Source organism: Dermochelys coriacea, chromosome 12 (genome assembly GCF_009764565.3).
Source record: "Dermochelys coriacea isolate rDerCor1 chromosome 12, rDerCor1.pri.v4, whole genome shotgun sequence".
Classification (NCBI taxonomy): domain Eukaryota; kingdom Metazoa; phylum Chordata; order Testudines; family Dermochelyidae; genus Dermochelys; species Dermochelys coriacea.
Window position 1 is genome coordinate 9,543,455 of NC_050079.1, and position 25,400 is coordinate 9,568,854.

The 25,400-nt window shown below is 41.5% G+C and overlaps 1 protein-coding gene across 3 annotated transcripts in view; it reads right to left on the reverse strand.

The window, feature by feature from the left end:
• NECAB2 (N-terminal EF-hand calcium binding protein 2) overlaps positions 1 to 25,400 on the reverse strand; it is a 394,502-nt gene that overhangs the window by 34,870 nt on the left and 334,232 nt on the right. For all 3 annotated transcript variants that reach the window (XM_043495046.1, XM_038368806.1, XM_038368807.2), the window contains 2 exons: positions 22,417 to 22,535; positions 13,532 to 13,611 (listed from right to left, as the gene is read on the reverse strand). In XM_043495046.1, the coding sequence (XP_043350981.1) occupies positions 13,532 to 13,611; positions 22,417 to 22,535 (199 nt within the window). The remainder of the gene's footprint in view (positions 1 to 13,531; positions 13,612 to 22,416; positions 22,536 to 25,400) is intronic.

Sequence of the window (25,400 nt, forward strand, 5' to 3'; positions counted from 1 at the left end):
TATTGTCAAGATGAACATTACTTACAGAGCTGCCTTAAGTTGTTATGACAACACAAGGGGACTGATCAATCCAGTATTGATATCCACTACACCAAGTGTGTAATGTAGATATCCAATGGAAGTCCTGAGGATCCTGTCCTGTATTCATTTAATTAGACTAAATTTGAGATCCCCCCATCCTCAACTATATGATCATTCTGTGGATCACTTCATAACCTGATCCTCATTTCAAACCACTCAATGGTACATCTCCCCATTCCAAGCTCTCATCTTCCCTATGGCATAGTCCATCTGTTCCAGTGGTCCAGAGGCCACAACTGGATTGAACCTTCGGCTTAGACTTAAGCTATAACTTTTCTGATGTTTGGGTTTTTTATTTGATATCAACATACACGTAATGTTGCCCAAGCCCTAGATGACACTAACTCCATAGAGCCCTGCTCTGTATTCTGCTTACATAATTTAGGATACAGCAAGTATGGTATAACTGCCATGTCTGAAAGGCAGGCCACAGGTGTTCACAGATATAGGAATATAGGCTTCTTTAAAATGTTTCTGTTTATTTAATGTATGCAATGTTGTTGTAGCCATGTTGTTCTCAGGCTATAAGAGAGACAAAGTGGGGGAGGTAGTATCTTTACCAGACCAACTTTAAAATTGGTAAAAGATATTACTTCCCTGACCTTGTCTTTCTGCTTATGTAACTTTCTTTAAGCCACTGGGCTGGAAATAATCAGGATGAAAAATTCTACACATTTTTTGTTTTAATTTTTCATAACATAAGCCATTGTGGCATTTTTAAAGCAGGGCCCAGGTGTTCCACGACTCATTCTATCTGTGATATATTGTTATATCTGTGACTGTTCTGCACTGGCAAATTCAAAGGGCATTGCAAGGACAGAAGATATCCAGCAAAACTAGAGGGAGCGAAGAGGAGGAGTTCCTAGTACACCCAAAGGAGATCTTCATAGAACCATAGACTATCGGGGTTGGAAGAGGCCTCAGGAGGTCATCTAGTCCAACACCCTGCTCAAAGCAGGACCAACCCCAACTAAATCATCCCAGCCAGGGCTTTGTCAAGCCGGGCCTTAAAAAATTCTTCCTTTCTGCACTGTTCATCCTAGAAGTTACACTGCATCAGAGATGCTAAGGACTGAATAAAGAAAAGGAGTACTTGTGGCACCTTAGAGACTAACAAATTTATTAGAGCATAAGCTTTCGTGATCTACAGCTCACTTCATCGGATGCATTTGGTGGAAAAAACAGAGGAGAGATTTATATACACACGCACAGAGAACATGAAACAATGGGTTTATCATACACACTGTAAGGAGAGTGATCACTTAAGATAAGCCATCACCAACAGCGGGGGGGGAAAGGAGGAAAACCTTTCATGGTGACAAGCAGGTAGGCTAATTCCAGCAGTTAACAAGAATATCAGAGGAACAGTGGGGGGTGGGGTGGGAGGGAGAAATACCATGGGGAAATAGTTTTACTTTGTGTAATGACTCATCCATTCCCAGTCTCTATTCAAGCCTAAATTAACTTTGTCCTGACCCATAACTATTTCACATTTGGTGACAATGTATACCTTCAAATCAGCGGCACTGCGATGGGTACCCGCATGGCCCCACAGTATGCCAACATTTTTATGGCTGACTTAGAACAACGCTTCCTCAGCTCTCGTCCCCTAATGCCCCTACTCTACTTGCGCTACATTGATGACATCTTCATCATCTGGACCCATGGAAAAGAAGCTCTTGAGGAATTCCACCATGATTTCAACAATTTCCATCCCACCATCAACCTCAGCCTGGACCAGTCCACACAAGAGATCCACTTCCTGGACACTACGGTGCTAATAAGCGATGGTCACATAAACACCACCCTATATCGGAAACCTACCGTCCGCTATTCCTACCTACATGCCTCTAGCTTTCATCCAGATCATACCACTCGATCCATTGTCTACAGCCAAGCGCTACGATATAATCGCATTTGCTCCAACCCCTCAGACAGAGACAAACACCTACAAGATCTCTATCATGCATTCCTACAACTACAGTACCCACCTGCTGAAGTGAAGAAACAGATTGACAGAGCCAGAAGAGTACCCAGAAGTCACCTACTAAAGGACAGGCCCAACAAAGAAAACAACAGAACGCCACTAGCCATCACCTTCAGCCCCCAACTAAAACCTCTCCAACGCATCATCAAGGATCTACAACCTATCCTGAAGGACGAGCCATCGCTCTCTCAGATCTTGGGAGATAGACCAGTCCTTGCTTACAGACAGCCCCCCAATCTGAAGCAAATACTCACCAGCAACCACACACCACACAACAGAACCACTAACCCAGGAACCTATCCTTGCAACAAAGCCCGTTGCCAACTCTGTCCACATATCTATTCAGGGGATACCATCATAGGGCCTAATCACATCAGCCACACTATCAGAGGCTCGTTCACCTGCGCATCTACCAATGTGATATATGCCATCATGTGCCAGCAATGCCCCTCTGCCATGTACATTGGCCAAACTGGACAGTCTCTACGTAAAAGAATGAATGGACACAAATCAGACGTCAAGAATTATAACATTCAAAAACCAGTTGGAGAACACTTCAATCTCTCTGGTCACTCGATCACAGACCTAAGAGTGGCTATACTTCAACAAAAAAGCTTCAAAAACAGACTCCAACAAGAGACTGCTGAATTGGAATTAATTTGCAAACTGGATACAATTAATTTAGGCTTGAATAGAGACTGGGAATGGATGAGTCATTACACAAAGTAAAACTATTTCCCCATGGTATTTCTCCCTCCCACCCCACCCCCCACTGTTCCTCTGATATTCTTGTTAACTGCTGGAATTAGCCTACCTGCTTGTCACCATGAAAGGTTTTCCTCCTTTCCCCCCCCTGCTGTTGGTGATGGCTTATCTTAAGTGATCACTCTCCTTACAGTGTGTATGATAAACCCATTGTTTCATGTTCTCTGTGCGTGTGTATATAAATCTCTCCTCTGTTTTTTCCACCAAATGCATCCGATGAAGTGAGCTGTAGCTCACGAAAGCTTATGCTCTAATAAATTTGTTAGTCTCTAAGGTGCCACAAGTACTCCTTTTCTTTTTGCGAATACAGACTAACACGGCTGCTACTCTGAAACCTAAGGACTGAATAGCCATTATAGACTGACCTACCTTCACCTTGAGAGGTGGTTTATTCAGGTCAAGGGGAGGCAGCAGGAGGAGAAGTTTGCATTGGTGCTGCCTGTACTGCACCTTTTCAGAGGGCATGTCTACACTACAAGTGCTACATCGGCACAGCTGCAGCTATGACACTGTAGCTCTGTAGCACAGACACTTTCTACATTGATGGAAAGGGTTTTTCCATCAATCGAGTTAATCCACCTCTCTGAGAGGCAGTAACCAAGTCAACGGAAGAATTCTGCCATCAACCTAACTGCATGTACACTGGGGGTTAGATCAACCTAACTACAGCGCTCAGGACATGACTTTTTTCACAGCCCTGAATGACATAGCTAGGTCTATCTGAATTTTAAGTGTAGACCGGGAAGAAGGCTGGATATGTACTTTTTCCTCTAGAGGTCTGCCAGCACTATCCAGTATACCCAATCACTGCATCCCTCAGACACTGAATTTACCAGGATCACTGCTGGGAAATCAGTCAGGTAAAAGACGCCCCCATATCACACCTTCAAGTAATATAAGTGATTGTTCTGGACATTTACTCAGGACAGTATAGGTGCTGGACCTAGGAGTGCTACTGCACCCCCTGCCTTGAAGTAGTAACAACAACCCAAATACATGGTTTCTGCCTTCAGCATGCCCACTACAAAAATTGTTCCAGCACCAGGGCAAGGCAGCCCTGAGCCTTCCACATGAATCAGCCATACATTTTCTCCAGGTGGCCCCCCCTACATTCCCCTCACAGGCTGAGAGTGCCACGAATTTCCCTTGAAACCGGGAACTGGCAGTTTACATCTGAACAGCTTTAGAGGTAACAAGAAATCAACCCTCCCTTTTCTAGGAGGATGAGGAGTAAAAGGGAAGCCATTGTGGGCGGCAGCATATTTTCCAGTAGCAGCTGCAGCCTTGGCTTTAAGGGGAGATCCTGCTGCATTCCAATGGGCGGGTAAACAATTCAGCTGTGGAAAGCTCCACTCCATTTCAGACTCCAGAGCAGTCAACATTAGTCACAGGTCATGGTTACTACTAGCACTTAGCACCTTGCGGTTTGAGACTATTGACCCCTCTCATCACTGCAGAAATCCTTCCTGCCAGGAGTCCCACAATGCAGCAATAATATTAACAGTTCAACAAGCAACCCGACCTCTTCCCCACCAATGGTGGCAATGTTTAATTACTAGTAACTCCTTGACTTAAACGCTAATCAAAACGCGCTCTCACAGCAATCATGAGGTTGCATCACTTCGTTCTATGAGAAGAAATCTCACTGGCACTGCCATTCGGCTGTCATTAATATGTGTTTGTTTGTGCTAATGAAAAGCTGCTCAAGAAGAGTCAGAGTTACAAGCTAAATAAAGAAAAAAGGATCTGCATACAATGGTACAAGTGTTAGTGGAGACTGAAGCTAGCAGGGAGAGAGAGCGTGTATGTATTTAAGTCTTATGTTGCCCAGGAAGTTAGATGGGGTGTAATTGGCCCTCTGCACCAGTGTGCAGAGGGCCAATACAGGGTATATGAATCATTTAAGTCCACCCAAGCCTATTTTGAAGGCACAGATGGTGCACAGTGTTTCTGGCAGCCCTCCCTACAGGACTGAATATCACCCATGGATAACAAATACGCAAAAGAAATACAAGGGTTCCAGAAGTGGAGACTTTGGATTGCCACACTTCATCTCCTCCGCCCAGTTTCCATGGCTATCAGACATACTCTGACCAAGTCTGAGTCATGTGACTGCGCACCTTTGCAGATGGGTCATCATGAAATAGTTGGGGGGGAAACAAGGGGGACAGTACCCAGAATGTGTGGCTTCCTCTCTGAGTCCTGAACAGAGAGCAGGTGCCTTCTTGGTTACAGTTAGCTGTGTGCCATGCTGTCTCCTCCTCTGTGACAGACTGCCACCTGCAGCTGCAACCACATCAGGAATGATGTGTGTGAGAGAGAAAAGAGAGCTGGAGTGAAAGTGCTTTGGGTGCTGCAACCATACTGAAAGGGACATTGCCAGGAAGTAAAACGTTGGAGGGAAGGGAAGAAGGAAGGGCATGTCTTCCTCATCCTGCTCTTAATGGTTTTATTTCTGGTTTGACTACAGGGCCCAGATCTGATGCATCCTTACATTCTTCCCTGAAGGGAACCTTCCCAAGGTAGAATCCTCAGAATATGGCTTTCTCCAATTTACTGCTGTTGACCTCTATTTAAGGATCTCCTGCTATCTAACAAAGGTTCTCAGGTTTCCTGCCCTGAAGTATTCATTCATCAACAAATGGTACCTGGAGCTCCTCTCTGAAAATCAGGATATAAAGGATGTACCATATCATCTATTTCCTTCAGCTTGGCTAGAATACAACCTGAAGAGCTCTATATACCTACTTACCTACCCATCTGACAGACCCCTCTCTCCCCAGATCATGCTGGCCCAGTGCAGATCAACAGGTGTGCTTGAACCAAAGCAATCGTTAATTGCCCTGTTCTGTTCATTCCCTCCGAAGCATCTGGCACCAGCCACTGTCAGAAGACAGGATATTGGGCTAGAAGGCGCACTAGTCTGAGCCAGTATGGGCATTCTTATGATTTCATTCAAAATTGCTATTAAAATTGCATGAATATTTTAGAAAATACAAAAATTGGTGAGTTTTAAACTCTGCAAAAGAGAAACAACTTTCAAATTTCGTATTTGTTTGTGTGTATGTGAAATCTCTTGTCCAGCCAGCTCTAGCTATATTGAATTATGAGTTATACTGCTGCACTTTAGTGAGGCTGACGCATTAATTTCCTTGTATTTTTAAGTAACTTCAAGGGAGCCTGGTGTGTGTAGACTAGTGCCCATTTTTAGCATTTATATACATCTAAATAAATAAATGTACCACAAAACTTTTTAAAAGTGTGTGTGACATACCGTACCATCGACATGAGAGATCTCTTGTTTGCCCACATTAATGAATGAGTTTGTGATTGTTTGGAATTCTATTTACTGTTTTTTTCTAAAAGCATTTTTTAGCTTATAAAGAGAAAAATGGAAACATCAGTAACAATTTGAAAAGAAAACTGAAACAATTATCTTTTCAATTGGCCATGTATACACACGTTTATGAAGACGGGAAGGGAAAAAATAAAAACCCTGCCAAAAGAAAACCAGCAACAAGAAGAAGTATGGAGAGCTGTCATCACTAATAGCAATCTCAATTGTTGCTCTCTATTTAGTACAATCCATATACCACAGCAGTTCAGAAAAATAAATGTGTTCTTCCAGAGCAAAAGTAGAATCATTTTCTCAAATACTAGGTAGATATTTGGGGCCAGTTTTGATTTCTGGGGATTTATTTATACCTGCTGTATCTAATGGACACTGCGATCCTTTGGGCCAGATTCTGGACTCCTCTCCAGCCCCTCCCCCCCCAAAATTAAAATGGGCTATTTTCATAAATATTTTTCATTTTCTCAAGAAGCCTCTTCACAAACGTTACAGGAATGGCAAAATGCCAGGGAAAATTGGACAAACCAGTGAAAGGAACCTTAAAGGGAGACCTGACAACTGAGGAAAAGCTAAACCCTCTTTGGGAACACAGCTCCTTTGAGAGAGTCTCAAATAACAAACAAACTAGGTTTGTGAAATTTACCAATTTATAAGGAAAACAGAGGCGTGTTGCGTTCTCAAAGAGACGTATTGCTTTCTCTCTCCTCTTGAAAGCAGTTTTTGTGTTTCTCACTTTCAAACACAAGAATGTGGTACTACCATCCTTCTGCAGAGGCCTCCATCGCTATAAGTCTCTATTTTCCTACCCAGCTCAGTGAATAGCATGCAGGGGACTAGGTATGTGTGGGTGTTAATTAGTCTCCTCCATTGTAAAAAATGCAAATAAAACTAAAGAGTTATTTATTTGTTGGTACGAAGCACGCATCTGGCACTCTGTGTTGGACTAGAAGAACCACAATGTAATTCAATAGGCTGAAGGACCACAACGGGATTTGCTCCCCACACAAACTGCTACCTTCACAGCTTATTAGAACTACAAGGAAAGGGAAAAAAGCATTTTGGAGAACATCAGTTCCCACCAGCATTTCCATCACAACAATAATTCAGTGCTGCAATCAGCCCCCAATCATCTTTCTCCTACCCCAAGGAAAGCTGTGACAATAAATCCTGTAGAACAATCACTAAAGGCCTTGTCCTCATTGCTAAGAAAGGTGTCTTTTACCTCAGGGTAATTAGCATGAATGGAGCTATCTTGAGATAAAAACAGTGAAGACCAGGCACTTCAGTTTTACTGAGAGGTAAATAGGGTTAGTGGTGATGAGTTACCTGGTGGTAAAACTTAAGTGCCTGGTCTTCACTGCGTTTTTACCTCAGGACAGCTCACAAATATCAGGCACCTTGAGATAAAAAAGCACCTTTGTTAGCAGTGAAGACAAGGCCTTTATTGGATCTCTGGCAGATCAAGGAAGAACGAGAGTTCCAGCGCCAGAGAAACCCCAGAGAATGCCTTGCTATCAGTCCTCTGCCATTTCTATATTCAGAAGGGGCTGATAGCTCACATGACCAAACCTCAACGGAAGGTGATTCCTCTTCTCGAGTCCCTTAATATTCAGACTTGTAAAAGTCTCATTTTTTTCCTTTTACCAAAAAAAAAAAAATGTTTTAAATCAGTGTTTGGTTAGGGTTGGAAAAACAACAACCAAGTTTTGAAAGAAACCAAAGTTCTCCATGAAAACTGCAACTGTTCCAGCAAAATGTAGTGAGGCCACCAATGCATTCCAAACAGGGCGGCAAACTCTCAGATGGCAACTAGTAAGAAGAACTGGTTTGCATTAGGTGTCACAATTACTTCCAGAAATCAGGACCATTTGCAAATGTGTGGCTCGTGCTAGTCGACAAAGAAAAAAGCACATAAAAAAGGCAACCGATGGCTGTATTACAAGACACTATGGAAAGTATCAGGCTGAGACATAATTCAGATGCTGTGGCACAAAGTAACACCAGTGGAATAAAAAGCAAACAATTCTGAGATTCATCTATAAAAGCGTTCTATCCATATCAAAGGGTATTTCTCCATCACTATAGCTGGGATGAATAAGACTATGCTTGGAATAGATTTGACTACTTATAAACGTAGAAAGAAAACTTTACAAAAACAAAGAGGATGCTTCAGTTGATAACTGGAAATGGATGTAAATGTTTTAATTGCTTATGGGGATGCAGAAGCTAGGTCTGTGGACCTCTCTTTTCTAGAGAAGCACAGTATTTGCATAGAGATTGCCAAAATAGTTTAAACTGTTATACTTATGCTTTAACTGAGATTATTTGCTTTTGCATTTAAACTGAGACTGACATTTGCAGTACTTTTGCAGTATCAATCTACTGCTTTGGCAGATCTTTATCTGAGGCTTAACTTTTACTTTATCTAGTAATAGAGGAGGCTACTTTTGAAAGGGAGTATTTCCTCTATTCTCCTCTATTCCTTTGTCATGGAATGTATCTGTTTATTGGGTTCTAAGACTATTTTAAGTTACTGTAAAATTATTACATTTCTATTAAATAAATACTTCCTGCAGTGACGTAAAGATGTAGTTTTACTTTTCAATCACTAGATGGAGTCAAAAGAAAAGGAGGACTTGTGGCACCTTAGAGACTAACAAATTTATTTGAGCATAAGCTTTTGTGAGCTACAGCTCACTTCATCGGATGCATTCAGTGGAAAATACAGTGGGGAGATTTATATACATAGAGAACATGAAACCGTGTATGTATATATTTATATGTATATAAATTTCCCCACTGTATTTTCCATGAATGCATCCAATGAAGTGAGCTTTAGCTCACGAAAGCTTATGCTCAAATAAATTTGTTACTCCCTAAGGTGCCAAAAGTACTCCTTTTCTTTTTGCGAATACAGACTAACACGGCTGCTACTCTGAAACCTGTCATTATAGATGGAGTCAGAATCAAGGACTTTCCCTTTTAAAGTTACTGTTAAATGTCATCTCACTTTACAGTTCTGTAGATATATGTTTTATATGTTTTTTTCAGTTTTCCTAGTTTTCTTGAGGCTGTAATGGGAGTAGTCTGCCTATGACATTTTCAGCCATCCAGAACAAGCCTGACATTGATTTGCTGTGAATTCACTGTTAAATTGGATGAATGCATGTTAAATTGGAGGCGTGTGCGCCTTGCCTTTCTAAGCCCCAGAATAAGCTACCAGCCATTGAGAAGGAGCTACAGACCGCGAGGCAAAACTGCATCAGTTGAAACAAGGGAGGTTGAAAGCATCAAGCACGTATCCATGGTGCTAGTTAAAGAAAATGACTCACCAGCCGAGAAGAAGATGGGGGAACAAATCAATATGTTTTGTTCAAATCAATCTATATGTTAGAACCTGAGGTTATCAATGGCACCAAAACCAGGATCTAGATGAAAGATTCTTTTGAACTCACTAGAATTTAAAGTGTGGCTCTACTCCGGTAAGTTACTAAAAACAGGTTCATGGGGCTCCACGTGTATTGTCTTGTCGAGAATCTGTAGCAAACTTGCTTACTTAGTACTTAAAAAGGATGGATTTTCCGACTGCAGAGTCACCCTGTGTTATTTCTCTCTGGTCCTTCTGGATTGTTCATTACCATCACTATTTTTTAATGACTCCTGTTATTCCCAAGAATTAGGATTATTGTATTTGAATAGTGCCTTTCATCTAGAAGGACCCTAAAATGCTGTACAAACTTCACAAACTGATTCATAGCAATGTAGGCTCATAATGTGATGTGGAATTAAGTAAGAACTTCTTCATATAAACTGATGGAATGATATTTCCTGAAGCGATTATAAAAAAAAAAAGTTCTGAATACGTTGTGTGGGTTGGATTTATACTGTGTACACACACATACACATACACACACTAAAATCCTTCAGAAAAGTCTGTTAGCAGATTCAAAATCAATCACCATCAAATACTTCAGCATGCAAGAGATCTCTGATGGGGGAGCTATTGTATTAGCTCAACACCCCTAATGAAATGCTAAAAGAAAGCTCAGCTCAGAAATGCTGGCGGCAACTTGCACAGAGGTTGACAAGAAAAGATGGTTTAAACAAGCCAGTCTTCTGTTGCTTTAAAATATACTGGTCAATCAATAGGCTTCTAGAACCTGGATATCTAGCAGTGTCTAAAGTAGGGCTAATTTATTTCACTTAGAAAGAATGCTGATTATAATGATAGTGGCACACAGACAGAATAATTGATAAGGAATGCTTAAAGATTGCTTTTAAAAATGAATGACTGTAGATCTGTTGTAAGCACAGTAGAGTAAGGGGCACACAGCTGTTAGGGATGTTACTGAATTAAAAAGTGCTGACATTCTGTATAGTTTATTCAGGTGGTAAAGTTGAAGGCCTGACCCTGCAAACACTTACTGCTGTGAGTATTTACTAGGGACAGTGTGTGCAAGCAGTGCAATAGTAATTGTTTGAAGGATTATGCCGAGCAAATCCAAGGCCTTCTCTGAGCACCTAGCTTATGTCTACACTGTAATTAAAAACCTACAGCTAGCCTGTGCCAGCTGACTCAGGCTTGTGGGGCTCATGCTGACGGGCTGTTTAATTATGGTGTAGACATTTGGGCTCGGGCCCGGGCTTTAGGACCCTGCGGAGTGGAAGGGTCCCACAGCTCAAATGTCTACACCACAATTAAACAGTCCCTTAGCCCAAGCCTGAAGAGTCTCAGTCAGCTGGCATGGACCAGCCATAGGTGTCTGTGACGTTGCACCCCATAAGGCTTTATGGAAATATGCTTATGAATGTATATATGACATAACTTGAACATGTTTTATGCTACATATGCCATGTACCATATCTCTGTAAAGATTATGATCTACTGAATCTGTTCCTCCTATTTGTATGCATGTATAATTTTGGTATTCGAAGTTATGAATATTGGCTGTGTACTTGCTTGATTTTAAGTAGCCTTAGTAAAGCATTTGGTCAGTTTCTTGAGAAAGGAATGTGCAAGTTAAGTGCCCAATCAAGAAACACTTAATGGACAATGGATCTTGGAAGGCTCCAATCCACATAAGAAGTCTACTTGAGGATGTTCAAGGTAGCATGTGAACCATGGCTGCTGCCTGTAAGTTCTGAGTCATGCATGGACATGTAACTTGCTCATGTGACTCCAAAACTCCATCTTGTAGCTGGGATTCTACACAGGGGGAGGAAGGGGAATCCACACACAAAAGAAAGTCTATTTAAACCACTGGGAGACCCCCCCATTTGGTCTTCAGCAGGCTCAAGAGATACCCTCTTCACCCCCCAAGGATACCTGAAAGAAACTGGAACAAAGAAGAGTAACTATAGGGGATGTGAATGATTGCTGGACCCAGACTAGAAGGAGACTATTCTGTAAAAAAAAAACTTACTGGAACACCTCTGAAGATGAGGTTTTATCTGTATTCAGTTTTCTTACTGTATTAGACATAGACTAATTCTATTTTATTTTGCTTGGTAATTCACTTTGTTCTGTCTGTTACTACTTGGAACCACTTAAATCCTACTTTCTGTATTTAGTAAAATCACTTTTTACTTATTATTTAATCCAGAGTATGTATTAATACCTGGGGGGGGCAGGGCGGGGCAAACAGCTGTGCACATCTCTCTATCAGTGTTATAGAGGGCGAACAATTTATGAGTTTACCCTGTATAAAACTTTATACAGGGTAAAACGGATTTATTTGGGGTTTGGACCCCACTGGGAGTTGGGCATCTAAGTGTTCGAGACGGGAACATTTCTTAAGCTGCTTTCAGTTAAGCCTGCAGTTTGTGGCACGTGGTTCAGACCTGGGTCTGTGATTGTAGCCAGCAAGCATTTCTGGCACAACCAGGCAGGGTTTTGGAGTCCCAAACTGGCAGGGAAAGCAGGGGCAGAAGTAGTTTTGGCACATCAGTTGGCAGCCGCAAGGGAGTTTCTGTGAGCCAACCTGTCACAGTGTCTAATTGCAGTGTAAACATATCCATACAGCAGATCCAGAGCTGTTTTAATGGACAAGAAGAAGGAGGAGGTAATATTACAGAGGGCAGGGACAGGGAGGTATGGGTGGTCCAGAGGATCCACTGCCGCATGCCGCATCTTCACCCTAGTGTTTTTGGGGGGAGAGGAGCACGTAGGGATCCACAGATCCTTGCCCCTCTCAGCATGTTTACCTAGCATTTGGCCCAGCTACTTGGGCCATGCAGTGTGTAGAGCAGGGCTGGGCAAACTTTTTGGCCCGAGGGCCACATCTGGGTATGGAAATTGTATGGCGGGCCATAAATGCTCATGAAATTGGGGGTTGGGGTGTGGGCTCTGGCTGGGAGTGTGGTCTCTAGGCTGGGGCCAGAAATAAGGAGTTCAGGGTGCAGGAGAGAGTCCAGGCTGGGGCAGGGGGTTAAGATGCGGGGGGCAGGGGGAGGTGAGGGCTCCAGCTGGGGGTGTGGGCTCTGGGGTGGGGCTGGGGATGAGGGGTTGGGGGTGCAGGAGGGTGTTCTGGGCTGGGACCAAAGGGTTCGGAGGGTGGGAGCGGGATCAGGGCTGAGGCAGGGGGTTGGGGTGCGGGAGTGGGGCAGGCTCTGGGCAGTGCTAACCTCAAGCAGCTCCCAGAAGTAGCAGAATGTCCCCCCTCCGGCTCCTATGTGGGAGCTCGAGGGCCGAATTTAAATGTCTGGAGGACCAGATGCGGCCTGTGGGCCGTAGTTTGCCCACTCCTGGGGCAGAGGATTTGCCCCAAAATGAAAGACCAAAACAGGCTTCTTTCTTTTGTTTGTTTGTTTTTTGGATATAAAAATTCCAGTGCAGCATTTGTAACCCAAATGCTGCAGCAATGTATTAGTGCACAAGGGCCAGAAACTTGTCTGTTTTCATTGCCCAAAGTCAGCAAAGTGCAAAATGTAAGCATACCTAGTAAAGACACACCATAAATGGTGACAGGAAATTAGATGCCTCAGTAGTAATCAACAAAGGTATCACTTTTAACAAGCAAGAAAAGTTATTTTTAAGAATATGATTTTTAAATTGATAGTGTCCCGTTCAATATTCTGAACCAGCATTAATTGGCAATGCCCTTTTCTGTGGGGTGTGAACATTTTTGCTGACTCAGACCCAGTGCGGTAGCTGGTGTAAACGCTTGGGCGTGGTAACGCGTAAACAAATAATGAGGGAAAATGGCGGGGCAGGCCTTGGCTTAAGAATGCAGCACTCACAACAGATTTCAGAGTAGCAGCCGTGTTAGTCTGTATCCGCAAGTCTCCCAAACTGAAGAACATCTAGACTGAGATTTTCTAGCCAAAACCTTGAAGAAGCGTCTTACCTTATTTTCCAATCTTCCAATCAGTTCAGCTAATCTGTTAATCTGAGCTTCCAGACCTTCTTCCTTGGTTTCTGAGGAACCTAATGTAAGAAGCCAAGTATAAATACAGCAAAAAAAAAACAAAACAACCAAGCCTACACATACATATATGCTCTGAGCATATGATGAAGGTGCTTAAAAGCAGGTTGGTTTCTTAGTTTGCTCTCAGAAAGGGCATGATCCAACTCTCCCAGAAAGTCAATGGAAAGACATTTGAGTTTAGTGCTGGTTTGAGCCTGGTACCAATATTTGAGCCTAAATTGAAGAAGGGAATAGAAATTACTGTTAAAAAGGGATATGTTTACACAGCAGCTGGGAGGTGCAATTCCTGGCGCAGGTAGACATCATGCGCTAGCTCTGCTCAGGCTCAAACGCTAACATAGAAGTGTGGCTTTGGTGGCTGCAAAGTTACCACCAAGATCCAAATTTTCCCAAAGACTGGATGTAGAGCTTTGGTTCAGGTCTGTGTCTCTATATAATTGTAATGGTCTTATTTGATCTCATTTCATTTTTAGTTCTTCAGCAGGAGATCAGCTTCCCTTCTTAAGGAAATGCAGGGGACTGCATTCATGTCCTATTCAAGTTAACTTCATGCTGATTCCCTGCATGAATCCCCACACAGCATGTATAACGAATACCCAGTCTGTGCCGGAAGGGCCTTCCCAGGGTCAACAGTCACACTTCAATCCTTATAGAAACAATTATTCTCTGCAGCAGGCAGATATTACACATTGTTCTCTGATTGTTCCTTCTGTAACCTGCCATTACCAGACATCCTTTGGCAGCTGCCTGGCCACTGGGCAGTTTACATCTCACTTATAGCACTGCAGAAGAAGCTGAGGGTCAGGCATACACAGACAAGATAGCTTGCAGAACACCTGCCAGTAAGGTTTAGGTTTCGTCTCAGTTACAGAAATCAGCTCTTGTCTGAGAAACACTTTGCCAGCATCACCAGGGCCATGTTTACACCATGATGCTGATGCTGATGGACATTTGGGACTATGAGTTCAGTTCTCAGCCTTGCTTGCCAGAGGGTTTTGCCATGCAGGATTTTTGGACTAGCTCCTCAGGAAGGTCATTTCTTTGACCAGCTGAATGGCTTGTTGTCACTTGTTTTAGAAGGGAGCAGCAGTGAGGCTCTAGAGAGTTTCTTGGAGACTCTTGTTAAAGCACTGGCTCCAAACAGAAGGAAAAGTTGGGATGCATCGTTGCCTCTGATAAGCTTAGCATGCGACCTCCTGTCCAAACACTATCTTCCGGGAAAGCATTTCCCATCTGGGGAGCTGCTCTGTCCTTTGCTCTCCAAATATTACTGCAAAGATCCAAGCCCAGAACATTTATTCCTCCTTTTCCAAAAGACGAGGACACAGAATGCAACAACCCTGGGACTGCTTGTGACATTGCTACTGTTAAATGCTGTGGCCAGGGATTGGCAGTAAATAGACATGTACCACAAACACGTTTGCTTTTGCTGGTACTCTTCCCTGAGAACCAGTTTAGTTAGGGTCTCTGTGAACTGATGATTAGAAAGTGTGGAGCGATGGGGTTGAGGAAGCATTCTCCATATGTCTCATATATCAACATTTTGTCAAGCTTATTTGTTAACTGATGTGGAAAGGATTATGTTGACAAAAGCACCATGGAGATGGATGCAGATCACTGCATCGTATAGTCCCATGAATATACACAGCAGTTAGAGATGGGGTCAAGCAGCAAAAATTTGATCCCGACTTGCCCAAAGTTTTGGGGTATTAAGGTTCAGGAATGTTTGAATCAGAGGTTGAGCTTTGACTCATTAGAGAGATGAAGGACAAGTTCACATGTGAGTTTCCCCAAAGCTCAGGAGTGTTCTGAACCATGGTTGTAGTTTTGGAGGGGTCCTGTGATAATGTGTGTACCCCACACAGGCAAGGAAAGGTTAAGGTGGGCCTTGGGCAATTATGTTTCCTGGCTGCATGTGCAGGGTGGACCAGAGGAATTAAAGATGAAGCCCCTCTGGGGAGCAGCTGGGTGGTGCTGTGAAGAAAAGAAGTCTGGAGCTGAAGTGGAGGCTGATGGCTGGCTGGCTGGGGTAGGGCAGCTGCTGGCCAGGCTCCAGGCTGGCAGTGTAGGCTGAGAGGGGTTGAGCGCTGGGACTTGGAACTCAGCCATGGCTTAGGCTGGTGACTGGCTTGCTGGAAATATAGTCTGAGAGGGAAAGGCTGGAAGTTATGTTGGAAAATGAGGGAGAAGAAAAGCTTCAGATTAGGATGAAAAAGAAGAAGAAGAAGAAGAAGAAGAAGAAGAAAAGAATAGAAGTATCTGTATCTGGAGAAGAGAGAGCAGGCAGGGATGGAAAAAAGAGTAAGGAAAAGGACTGACATTTTATAATGATCAATTTACTGGCTGAAGACGTAAAGATGGGAGATGTTAATCCCAAGAAAACAGTGGAATGGATTCGGTGATGTATCAGAGATATATTAAGATATATTAAAAGAATGCAGAGTGGAGATTCATTAGTAGAATGTACACATAAGCAACAGGCTGAGAAGCTTCTTAAAAATACAATTTTAGGGAAAACAGAAGTAATTTGCTAGCTACCTAAATTTATGACAGAAGCAAGAGGGCGTAATGTATGGGGTTCCCCTAGGCATGACTGAGGATGAAATTGAAAGGGCAAAAGAGGAGGACCAAGTGCTCTTTGCTAAGTGATTGATTAGCAGGAGATGTGGAGAACAGAACGATTCGAGTAACAGTTAAAGGTGCAATGCCACCTGATAGGGTTAATATAGGATATCAGCTCTTCCGGATTAAGCCACGTATCCCGGGTCCTTTGAGATGGTATAAATGTCAAAGGTTTGGGCAGGTGGCAGCTGCCTGAAAGGGGGAAATGAGGTGTGGTACTTGCAGAGGAGAACACTCATATGAGAACTGTATGTAAGGACCAAAACTACAATGCAGCAGCTGTGGGGATAAGCACAGTGCAGCATTAAAAGGGTGCATGGCAGTGGAATGAACTAGAGAGATACAGAAAATTCAAACAATCCATAAAATATCCTATGCAGAAGCCACCGAAAGATATTCACAGTGAAATGTGGAGGAGGAGGAAAGAGCCAGGGATGGAGAAGAGCGGCTGGGACAATGACATGCAATTCAGGGCAGGACAGATAATATAAGGGAAACAGATGAAGATGTCCTGTTTGTAGGCAAAGAGAAATGTATAGCATTTATGATACAAGTGATTAATTGTACTTTACAGACAGAGAAGAAGACTGAAAGAATGAACATTATAACAAAAGTGGCAGAAAAGTACTGCATATAATCAATCTCCCAATAGATCATATTCCTGCAATTTTAAATGAAGGTAATAATGTAGTTTAAACAACATGGTTCTAATAGTTTTTCTGCTTTAACACACATAGTGTAACACCACATGGCCAGGAGTTAAAGAAAACAGCGTCTGAAATGGAAAACAGACCTGGTGCGATATGTGTACAAGAAACATGGTAAGTGAGAAAACTTACAATTAGACTTCTAGGATATGATGTAAACAGACTATGCTCTCGCAGAACAGGTGCCAGCTCATGCCTAAGCCCCAGGCCTCACTGACCACTTACAGCAGAACAGCTGGAAACCAAGCCCATTCACTTGTGTATTAATATAGACTGTTCAATGTATAAGAACATGTTTGTGTTTCAACTTCAATGGGATTCTGTATGAATTGTTTTCACTTATCTGTATCCTGTTATAATGGAATAGCAAACCTTTACATTGCATATTCCCCTGTAACTAAATAACCCATCAAATGAGAAAGAAGCCTTGTATAATGCAAATGAAGATCTTTAATAGGAAAGTAGTAATTCTAGCACATTTCAAAGCAAGTGGTCTTTGTGTGCGTGATGAACGGAGATCAAAGACTCTAAATGCGCTCCTCTCTCTTGTCCTCAAAGAGCCCATGTAATGATGTAATTACCCTTGGAGCTTGCTTTCTGTGAGAAGCCACTATAAGTATGGACACAAGGAAAAATTCTTCATCTTTGGACTGTTTGGATTCTAACAGGGCAAAGTAACTGAACAAGACGATCAGATCCTCAGAGTTACTCTGAGTAGCCCTAAAAGATTTTGGGGAAACTGACAGATTACTACATCTCTGTTACCTTTTGAAATTATAGAGTGTGATTCACCTGTTCATATATATTTTACTACCATGCCTTCTCAATAATTCTCATTCCTTTTTCTTAGCCAATAAACCTTTAGTAAGTTTACTATAGAACTGGCTACCAGCATTGTCTTTGGTGTGAGATCTTGGATGCAAATCGATCTGGGGGAGTGACTGGTCTCTTGGGACTGGCTGTAACTGGGATTTGTGATTTTTGGTGTAAGTGACCATTTATCACATAGACAAGGTGGGTGAGGTAATATTTTTTATTGAAAGAGTTCTGTGTAGCTCGAAAGCCTCTCTCTCTCTCTCATCAATAGAAGTGGGTCCTTGTCTCTCTAATATCCTGAGACCAACACTGTCACAACTACACTGCGTACATTTATTGCATATTCTAGTTTGCCTGGGTGACAAGATAGAGTCTGGAGTGTCTAAGGAGACTGTCTGTGACTCCATTATAAGACTGTTGTAGTAATTTAGGCATTTCTATTTGTTAATGGCTTGGTAAAATTGAATGATAGAACATACCAGCAGTTGGGGGTGTCTGCCCTGCTTTGGACAGTTTGCCCTAACTAGGGTGAGCACATAGCATGTCTGAAAAATTGGGACGGGGGTAATAGATGTCTATATAAGAAAAAGCCCCAAACATCAGAACTGTCCCTCTAAAATCAGGGCATCTGGTCACACTAGTCCTAATGTGGGCACTCACAATCGTGAGCCATTCCAGACAGCGGGACACAGACATAACAGAGAAATAACAAGAGGAGGTGGGATCTGTATATTTATAAAGGAAGGTCGTAGTTATGGTAACATAGAAGTACAGAACTTAAGTTTTGAGTGCAATGCTGTTGAGATTCCTCTGCAGAATAAGAGCACCTTTATATTCTAGGTTGTCTAGCATTACACCCATGTAAAATGCTAGACAACCTAGAACAAGAAGAGTTCGCCAAGGGTACCAAAGGCCTGTATACTATTTGTGGAAACCTTAATAGCCATAATGAATTATGGGGAAGTAGGAAAACTCATTATAATGGCAAATGCCTGAAACAGTTCATTGACATGCACAAACTGGCATTGCTCGATATTGGAGTAACTGCTAGCTTTAATTCGGTGGATGGAACAGTTTCATGTTTAGATCTGGGAATCGCAACAAGTAATGTAGCAAGTAAATGCATCTGGGAAATCGATAAAGAATCCCTATGCTAAATTATATATCCACACCATGGTAGTGTTGAAAACACTGAAAGGATTCCTACCTGGAGCCTTAGAAAAGCAAACTGGGAACTCTCTAAGAGTAAGTGTGCAGAGTTTCTAAGTACCATTGAATAAGTGATCATCTAAAGGAATTTCATGATAATATAATAAAGGGAGTTGTTGCAGCAGCCAACCTAGCTATATGTAAGACATCTAATTGCCAAAAATTTGGAAATCCAGGTCCCTGGAGGAATGAAGATTGTAAAGCAGCAATTAAAGAATGAAATAAGGCATACAAACAAGCAAAAATACAATAAATAGCAAGAACTTAATGAATTATAACAGGTATAAAGCAGTGGCACAAAGAATTATTAAAAAGGCCATGTAAGAGAGTTGAAGAATGCATTGTGGAAAATTGAACAAAGATTCTGAGGTTTCAGAGAGAGAAACAAGTTAAAAGAATGAATGGGATACGGAGTAAAAACAAATGTATATCTGGTTTTATAGTAAATGATTAGTGCTGTCGATTAATCGCAGTTAACTCACATGATTAACTAAAAAATAATAATAATTGAGATTAAAAAATTAATCGTGATTAATCGCAGTTTTAATTGCACTGTTAAACAAGAGACTATCAATTGAAATGTAGGGATTTTTTTGGATGTTTTTCTACATTTTCATATATATCTTGCATTCTGTGTTGTAATCGAAATCAAAGTGTATATTTTGATTACAAATATTTGCACTGTAAAAATGATAAACTGAAGAAATAGTATTTTTCAGTTCACCTCATACAAGTACTGTAGTGCAATCTCTTTGTCCTGAAAGTGCAACTTACAATTGTAAATTTTTTTTGTTACATAACTGCACTCAAAAAAAAACTATTTAAAACTTCAGAGGCTACAAGTCCACTCAGTCCTACTTCTTGTTCAGCCAATCACTCAGACAACCAATTTGTTTACATTTACAGGAGATAATGCTGCCCTCTTCTTATTTACGTCACCAGAAAGTGAGAACAGGCATTTGCATGGCACTTTTGTAGCCCGCATTGCAAGGTATTTACGTGCCAGATATGCTAATCATTCGTATGCCCCTTCATGCTTCAGCTATCATTCCAAAGGACATGCTTACATGCTGATGACGCCTGTTAAAAAAATAATGTTTTATTAAATTTGTGACTGAACTCCTTGGAGGAGAATTGCATGTCTCCTGCTCTGTTTTACCCACATTCTGCCATATATTTCATGTTATAGCAGTCTCGGATGATGACCCTGAACATATTGTTCATTTTAAGAACACTTTCACTGCAGAATTCACAAAATTCACAATGTGAGATTTTTAAAGATAGCTACAGCACTTGACCCAAGATTTAAAAATCTGAAGTGCCTTGCAAAATCTGAGAGGGAGGAGGTGTGGAGCATGCTTTCAGAAGTCTTAAAAGAGCAACACTCTGATGCGGAAACTACAGAACCCGAACCACCAAAAAAGAAAATCAACCTTCTGCTGGTGGCATCTGACTCAGATAATGAAAATGAACATGTGTCGGTCTGCACTGCTTTGGATTGTTATCGAGCAGAACCCGTCATCAACATGGACGCATGTCCCCTGGAATGGTGGTTGAAGTATGCACATCTGGCACACAAATATCTTGCAATTCTGGCTACAACAGTGCCATGAGAACGCCCGTTCTCACTTTCAGGTGACATTATAAACAAAAAAAAACAAGCGGGCAGCATTGTCTCCTGCAAATGTGGAGGGAAAAACATTATTTGCTGAATAAAATGGTGAGTTCTTACATGGCTGGATAGAACATAAATGAACTGAATGAAAATTTCAGCATCCAGGAACTAAAAAAATCTATAGACAAAAGTAAAAATACAGCCCCAGGTCAAGATAGCATAAGTAATGCAATGCTTAAGCACTTAGCAGAAGGGAGTTTAAGAGTTTTATTGAAATTATATAATAATACACAGAGAAAAGGAATACTACTGGCAGAAAGGAAGCAAGTGTGGACAAAATTATGGAAAGAGTGATAAATGAGAGATTCGTAGCATTCTTGAAATTGTAAACTGTGCAAAGGGTTTCAGGAAAGGTAGGTGCACAGTTGATCATATTGTAAGATCAGAAACAGAAATACAAAAAACCACAAGGAACAGAGGGTTTATGGTAGCTGTCTTTCTGGACACTGAAAAAGCATATGACATGCCATGGAGGGAAGACTTGCTGTATAAACCAGCCACAATTGGAATAAAAGGAAGAATGTTCTGGTGCATAAGATATTTCTTATGTGATAGAATCTGGCAATTGCAATACACTGAATATTTATAAATAAAGGTACAATTGTGTCATGGAGCTCACGGATTCTGTGGCTTTCTGGGATCTCTGGGACTTCTTCCGGGGCAGGGTTGGAGCAGCTGTCAACCCCAGAAATGATGGAGCAGCTGGTGGGCAGCCTGACTGCTGGAGCCTCAGTCCCCAGGCCGCCAAAGCAGCAGCTGGGTTTAAATCAGTTCTCCTCCAGGGTATTTTTAGTGAAAGTCAGCAACAGGTCACGGGATTCTGTGACTTTTTGTTTATTGCCCATGATCTGTCCCTGATTTTTATGAAAAGTACCTGTGACAGAATGTTAACCTTATATATAAACTTATTAATGGCACTCCACAGGCGAGTGTTATCAGCCCTGCCCTGTTTTACATTATGATTAATAATCTCCCAGAGAGTATACGGGCAGGAATAGGTATTGCTCTATTTGCGGTTGACTGTGCTATACAGGCTGAACACAGAAGACTTAACATAGTTGTGGAGAGAACCCAGGAAGTGCTCAGGGTGATTTCAGAATGGGGAGATACTTGGGGATTTAAGTTCTCACTGGCTAAAACAAATCTTCACAAGAAAGATGATTGGGGAAGAATGGAACCTTTATGCAGAAAAAATACAGATAGTTCAAAATTTTACTTTCTTAGGAGTTATGTTTGATAAACTAACTTAGAAGGCTCATCTAGATAATATCATGACTAAATGTAAAGATAGGATGCATTTGTTTAAAAGTATTGCTGGGAACAAATGGGGTGCAGATAAGAACACATTGCTGGTGCTGTATAGGACATTCAGGGGCAGCTCTACCAATATTGCCACCCCAAGCAGTCGCCGCCGAATTGCCGCCACGGGACACGGACTGCCGCCCCATTCTCAATGCCGCCCCAAGCACCTGCTTGGAATGCTGGTGCCTGGAGCCAGCCCTGAGGACATTAATAAAATCAGTTATAGATTATGGATGCCAAGCCTTTAATTCAGCTTCTAAATCAACACTAAAAATATGAGCATTGATCCAAGCCCAAGCTCTTTGAATTTTATGGGGGAGGACTTTTATGACTCTGTTGTGTGGGATGCCTGTAACAAGCAGAGAAATGCCTACACTATTCCCAGCCACGAAGAGGTGGGTTAGCAGTGAGTCCGACCTTCAAAGGCCCATACGACAGAGTCTCAAAATGCAAAGAACATATAAAATACTCACCAGTCTGGAAGCTTTTCCTGTGCTCCTTGGTCATGATTCTGTTATTGGGGGAATAACTAGGCACAGGGTTGTCATACCAGGTATCCATTACACCATGGCCAGATTTACTGTGGTAGTGTCTGCAATTCAAGAACATACAGATAATTAAAGAGACGATAATAGAACACACTCTAGGTAACCTGTCACCTCCCTCTATTCAGAAAAATATGTTTCAAACACAGTATAACCTCAGAGCTATGAGCACCTTGGGAATAGAGGTTTTTTGTAACTCTGAAATGTCCATAACTCCGAGCAAAACGCTATGGTTGTTCTTTCAAAAGTTTACATATGAACATTGACTTGGTACAGCTTTGAAATTTACTATGCAGAAGAAAAATGCTGTTTTTAACCATCCTAATTTAAATGCAACAAGCACAGAAAGTTTCTTTACCTTGTCAAATCTTTTTTTTTTAAACTTTCCCTTTATGTTTTTAGTAGTTTACATTAACACTGTACTGTATTTGCTTTTTCTTTCTCTTTTTTTTTGGCCATCTCCGCTGCTGGATTCTGTACTTCCAGTTCCAAATGAGATGTGTGGTTGACTGATCAGTTAGTAACTCTGGTGTTCATAACGCTGAGGTTTTACGGCATTTGCCATGACATTCCCTGCTGAACGGTCATAGGACAGGACCTCAGCAAATAAAAAGCTTCTTGTTTCCTCTATCTGGCTACAAATTCAGTGTCCAGTGAATTACAGTATTTTCACAAGTGCACAGCAGCAATCTAACTCTGCTCCCTTTGAAGTCTATAGTACACTCCCATTGACTGGGAGCAGTGTTAGGCCAGGGCTGAGCACTTTTGAAAATCCCACCTTTATCTTTTGATATTGCAGAAGTTTCAGGGCACACACACCAATGACCACCACATACAACTCTTAGGGACGGAGGTATAAAAGAAAAAATGGGCTCATCCAACCAAATGAACTGAAAGTCAGCCTCCCCACCTCTCTGCCCCTCATCTTCCAAGCAGAAGCTTGAGAAAAGAGAGATGGATCTTACAGAGTGTCCTTAAGTTCAGAAAACTTGGGCTCGATCAAAACAAGCAAGAGATGCACTAGTTGCTACAGAAAACAGGAAGGAATTCCTTCTGTCTCCCCCTATGTGCAAACCCGCCACAACAGACCAGGTGCATTATGGGCTTTTCCCCACTTCCTCGAAGAGCAGACCTCTGGGATGGCTAGTTTAAAATGTTTACAAGAAGCAATATTACATCAGCTATGGTGGGGAATTTAACATTTAAATCATCTCTAGGGACACACACATTTCAAAAAAGAAGCCTTAACTAGCACATAGGACATGTGTATTCCTTTATATTATATGGGGCTTATATGAAGGTCATGAAAGTCATGTGGCTTTTATGAATCATTGCAAGAAGCTGTAAACTGTATGTGAGATGAAGAAAAAAAAATCTCTATTAGGTACACAGAGAATGGAAAAAGATTAAAATAAATGGATCCAGAATTCACTTTTAGGGCTCAAAGTCTTTTATTAGAATCACTGAACCCAGTTCAATTAGTTACATTTGTGTTATTGTCCCAAAACATGCATCTAAATGGTGATTTATGAAATGAGCGCAATTATACACACATGCTTAACTCTGCTGATGGCAAACATAAGCTTTCAATGAGAAGTCTATTTGAATATCAGGATGTGCTTGATAAGCAGAGCTTCTTGAACTATTTATTTTGAATAATTTTCATTACAAATTCAGTCCATTTTTTCTGGTTAATAAATCATTCAGAACCAATTCCAGTTGCAAATGCATTCGTTATTCATATATGCTTGCTGAATAGCTTCTATCTTTCTTCGCTTACTGGTTGTTCAAACTGCACATATTTTGACTCTTGGGCATTTCTTATTGGTGGTGGATGATTGATCACCTGAGCAATTTGGTACCATTTCTGCTCCCTGGAATGGATGACAGAACTTTTGATATAGACAAATATTTGTGCTAAAATTTGTGAAAATATTAAAGTAGTTGTCTGAATACTGATAATCAATCAATAATATGTGACACCATGAGACAAACTCAACACTTATTCCCCAAAACAGTCATGAGACAGTTTCGGGTTGTGATTATTTATTTTATTTTTTTTAAAAGAGCCTGCTGATAAGTCAGGAAACAGCAGAGTAAGTATTTTCTGAACAGACCCGTGGTACTGTATGCTACTGAGAAATCAGTGTTGTGCCAAAATAAATAATTTTCCCTCAATTATTTGTCAGATTTCACCCTTCTTTCCTGTTCATGACATATTCCTGAAATATGACACATGGCTAGAAAGCCATGGTGTGTGTATATAAATCTCTCCTCTGTTTTTTCCACCAAATGCATCCGATGAAGTGAGCTGTAGCTCACGAAAGCTTATGCTCTAATAAATTTGTTAGTCTCTAAGGTGCCACAAGTACTCCTTTTCTTTTTGGCTAGAAAGAGTTAAGCGTCCAGCAGGATAAATGACTCAAATTCAACCCTTAAAGACATATGGGGAGATAATGTTTGTATTTTTACATATATATTAGTAGAGGTCAACAATGTAATCAGTCCCTATCTATGCTGTATTCTGTTAATTCAGAGATCAAAAGGACATCTTAACATTTAAATGAACTGTAAACATAAGATATCCCTGAATTCATCTCTCTTTGAAACGTACAGCAAATCATCTGTGAATGGTGGACAAACAGGCAATTGCCTTATGTTAATCTGTGTGAATAATTACCGGTGATGCTTAGGAAATGGGTCCACTTCAAAGTCCCCATGAGTGCCTATTGTTCGCTGAAGGACTCTGAGCTGTCACAAGAAGGCCTGAAACTGTATAAAGATGTTTGGGTCCCAATCCTTTTTTATCTCAGATCTGCTTGATGCTTCATGCAGGGGAAGCCTAAGCCATAAGGACTGAGATCCCAGTTCTCACTGGACCAGCCTGGATATAAACATTGGACTATAACCTA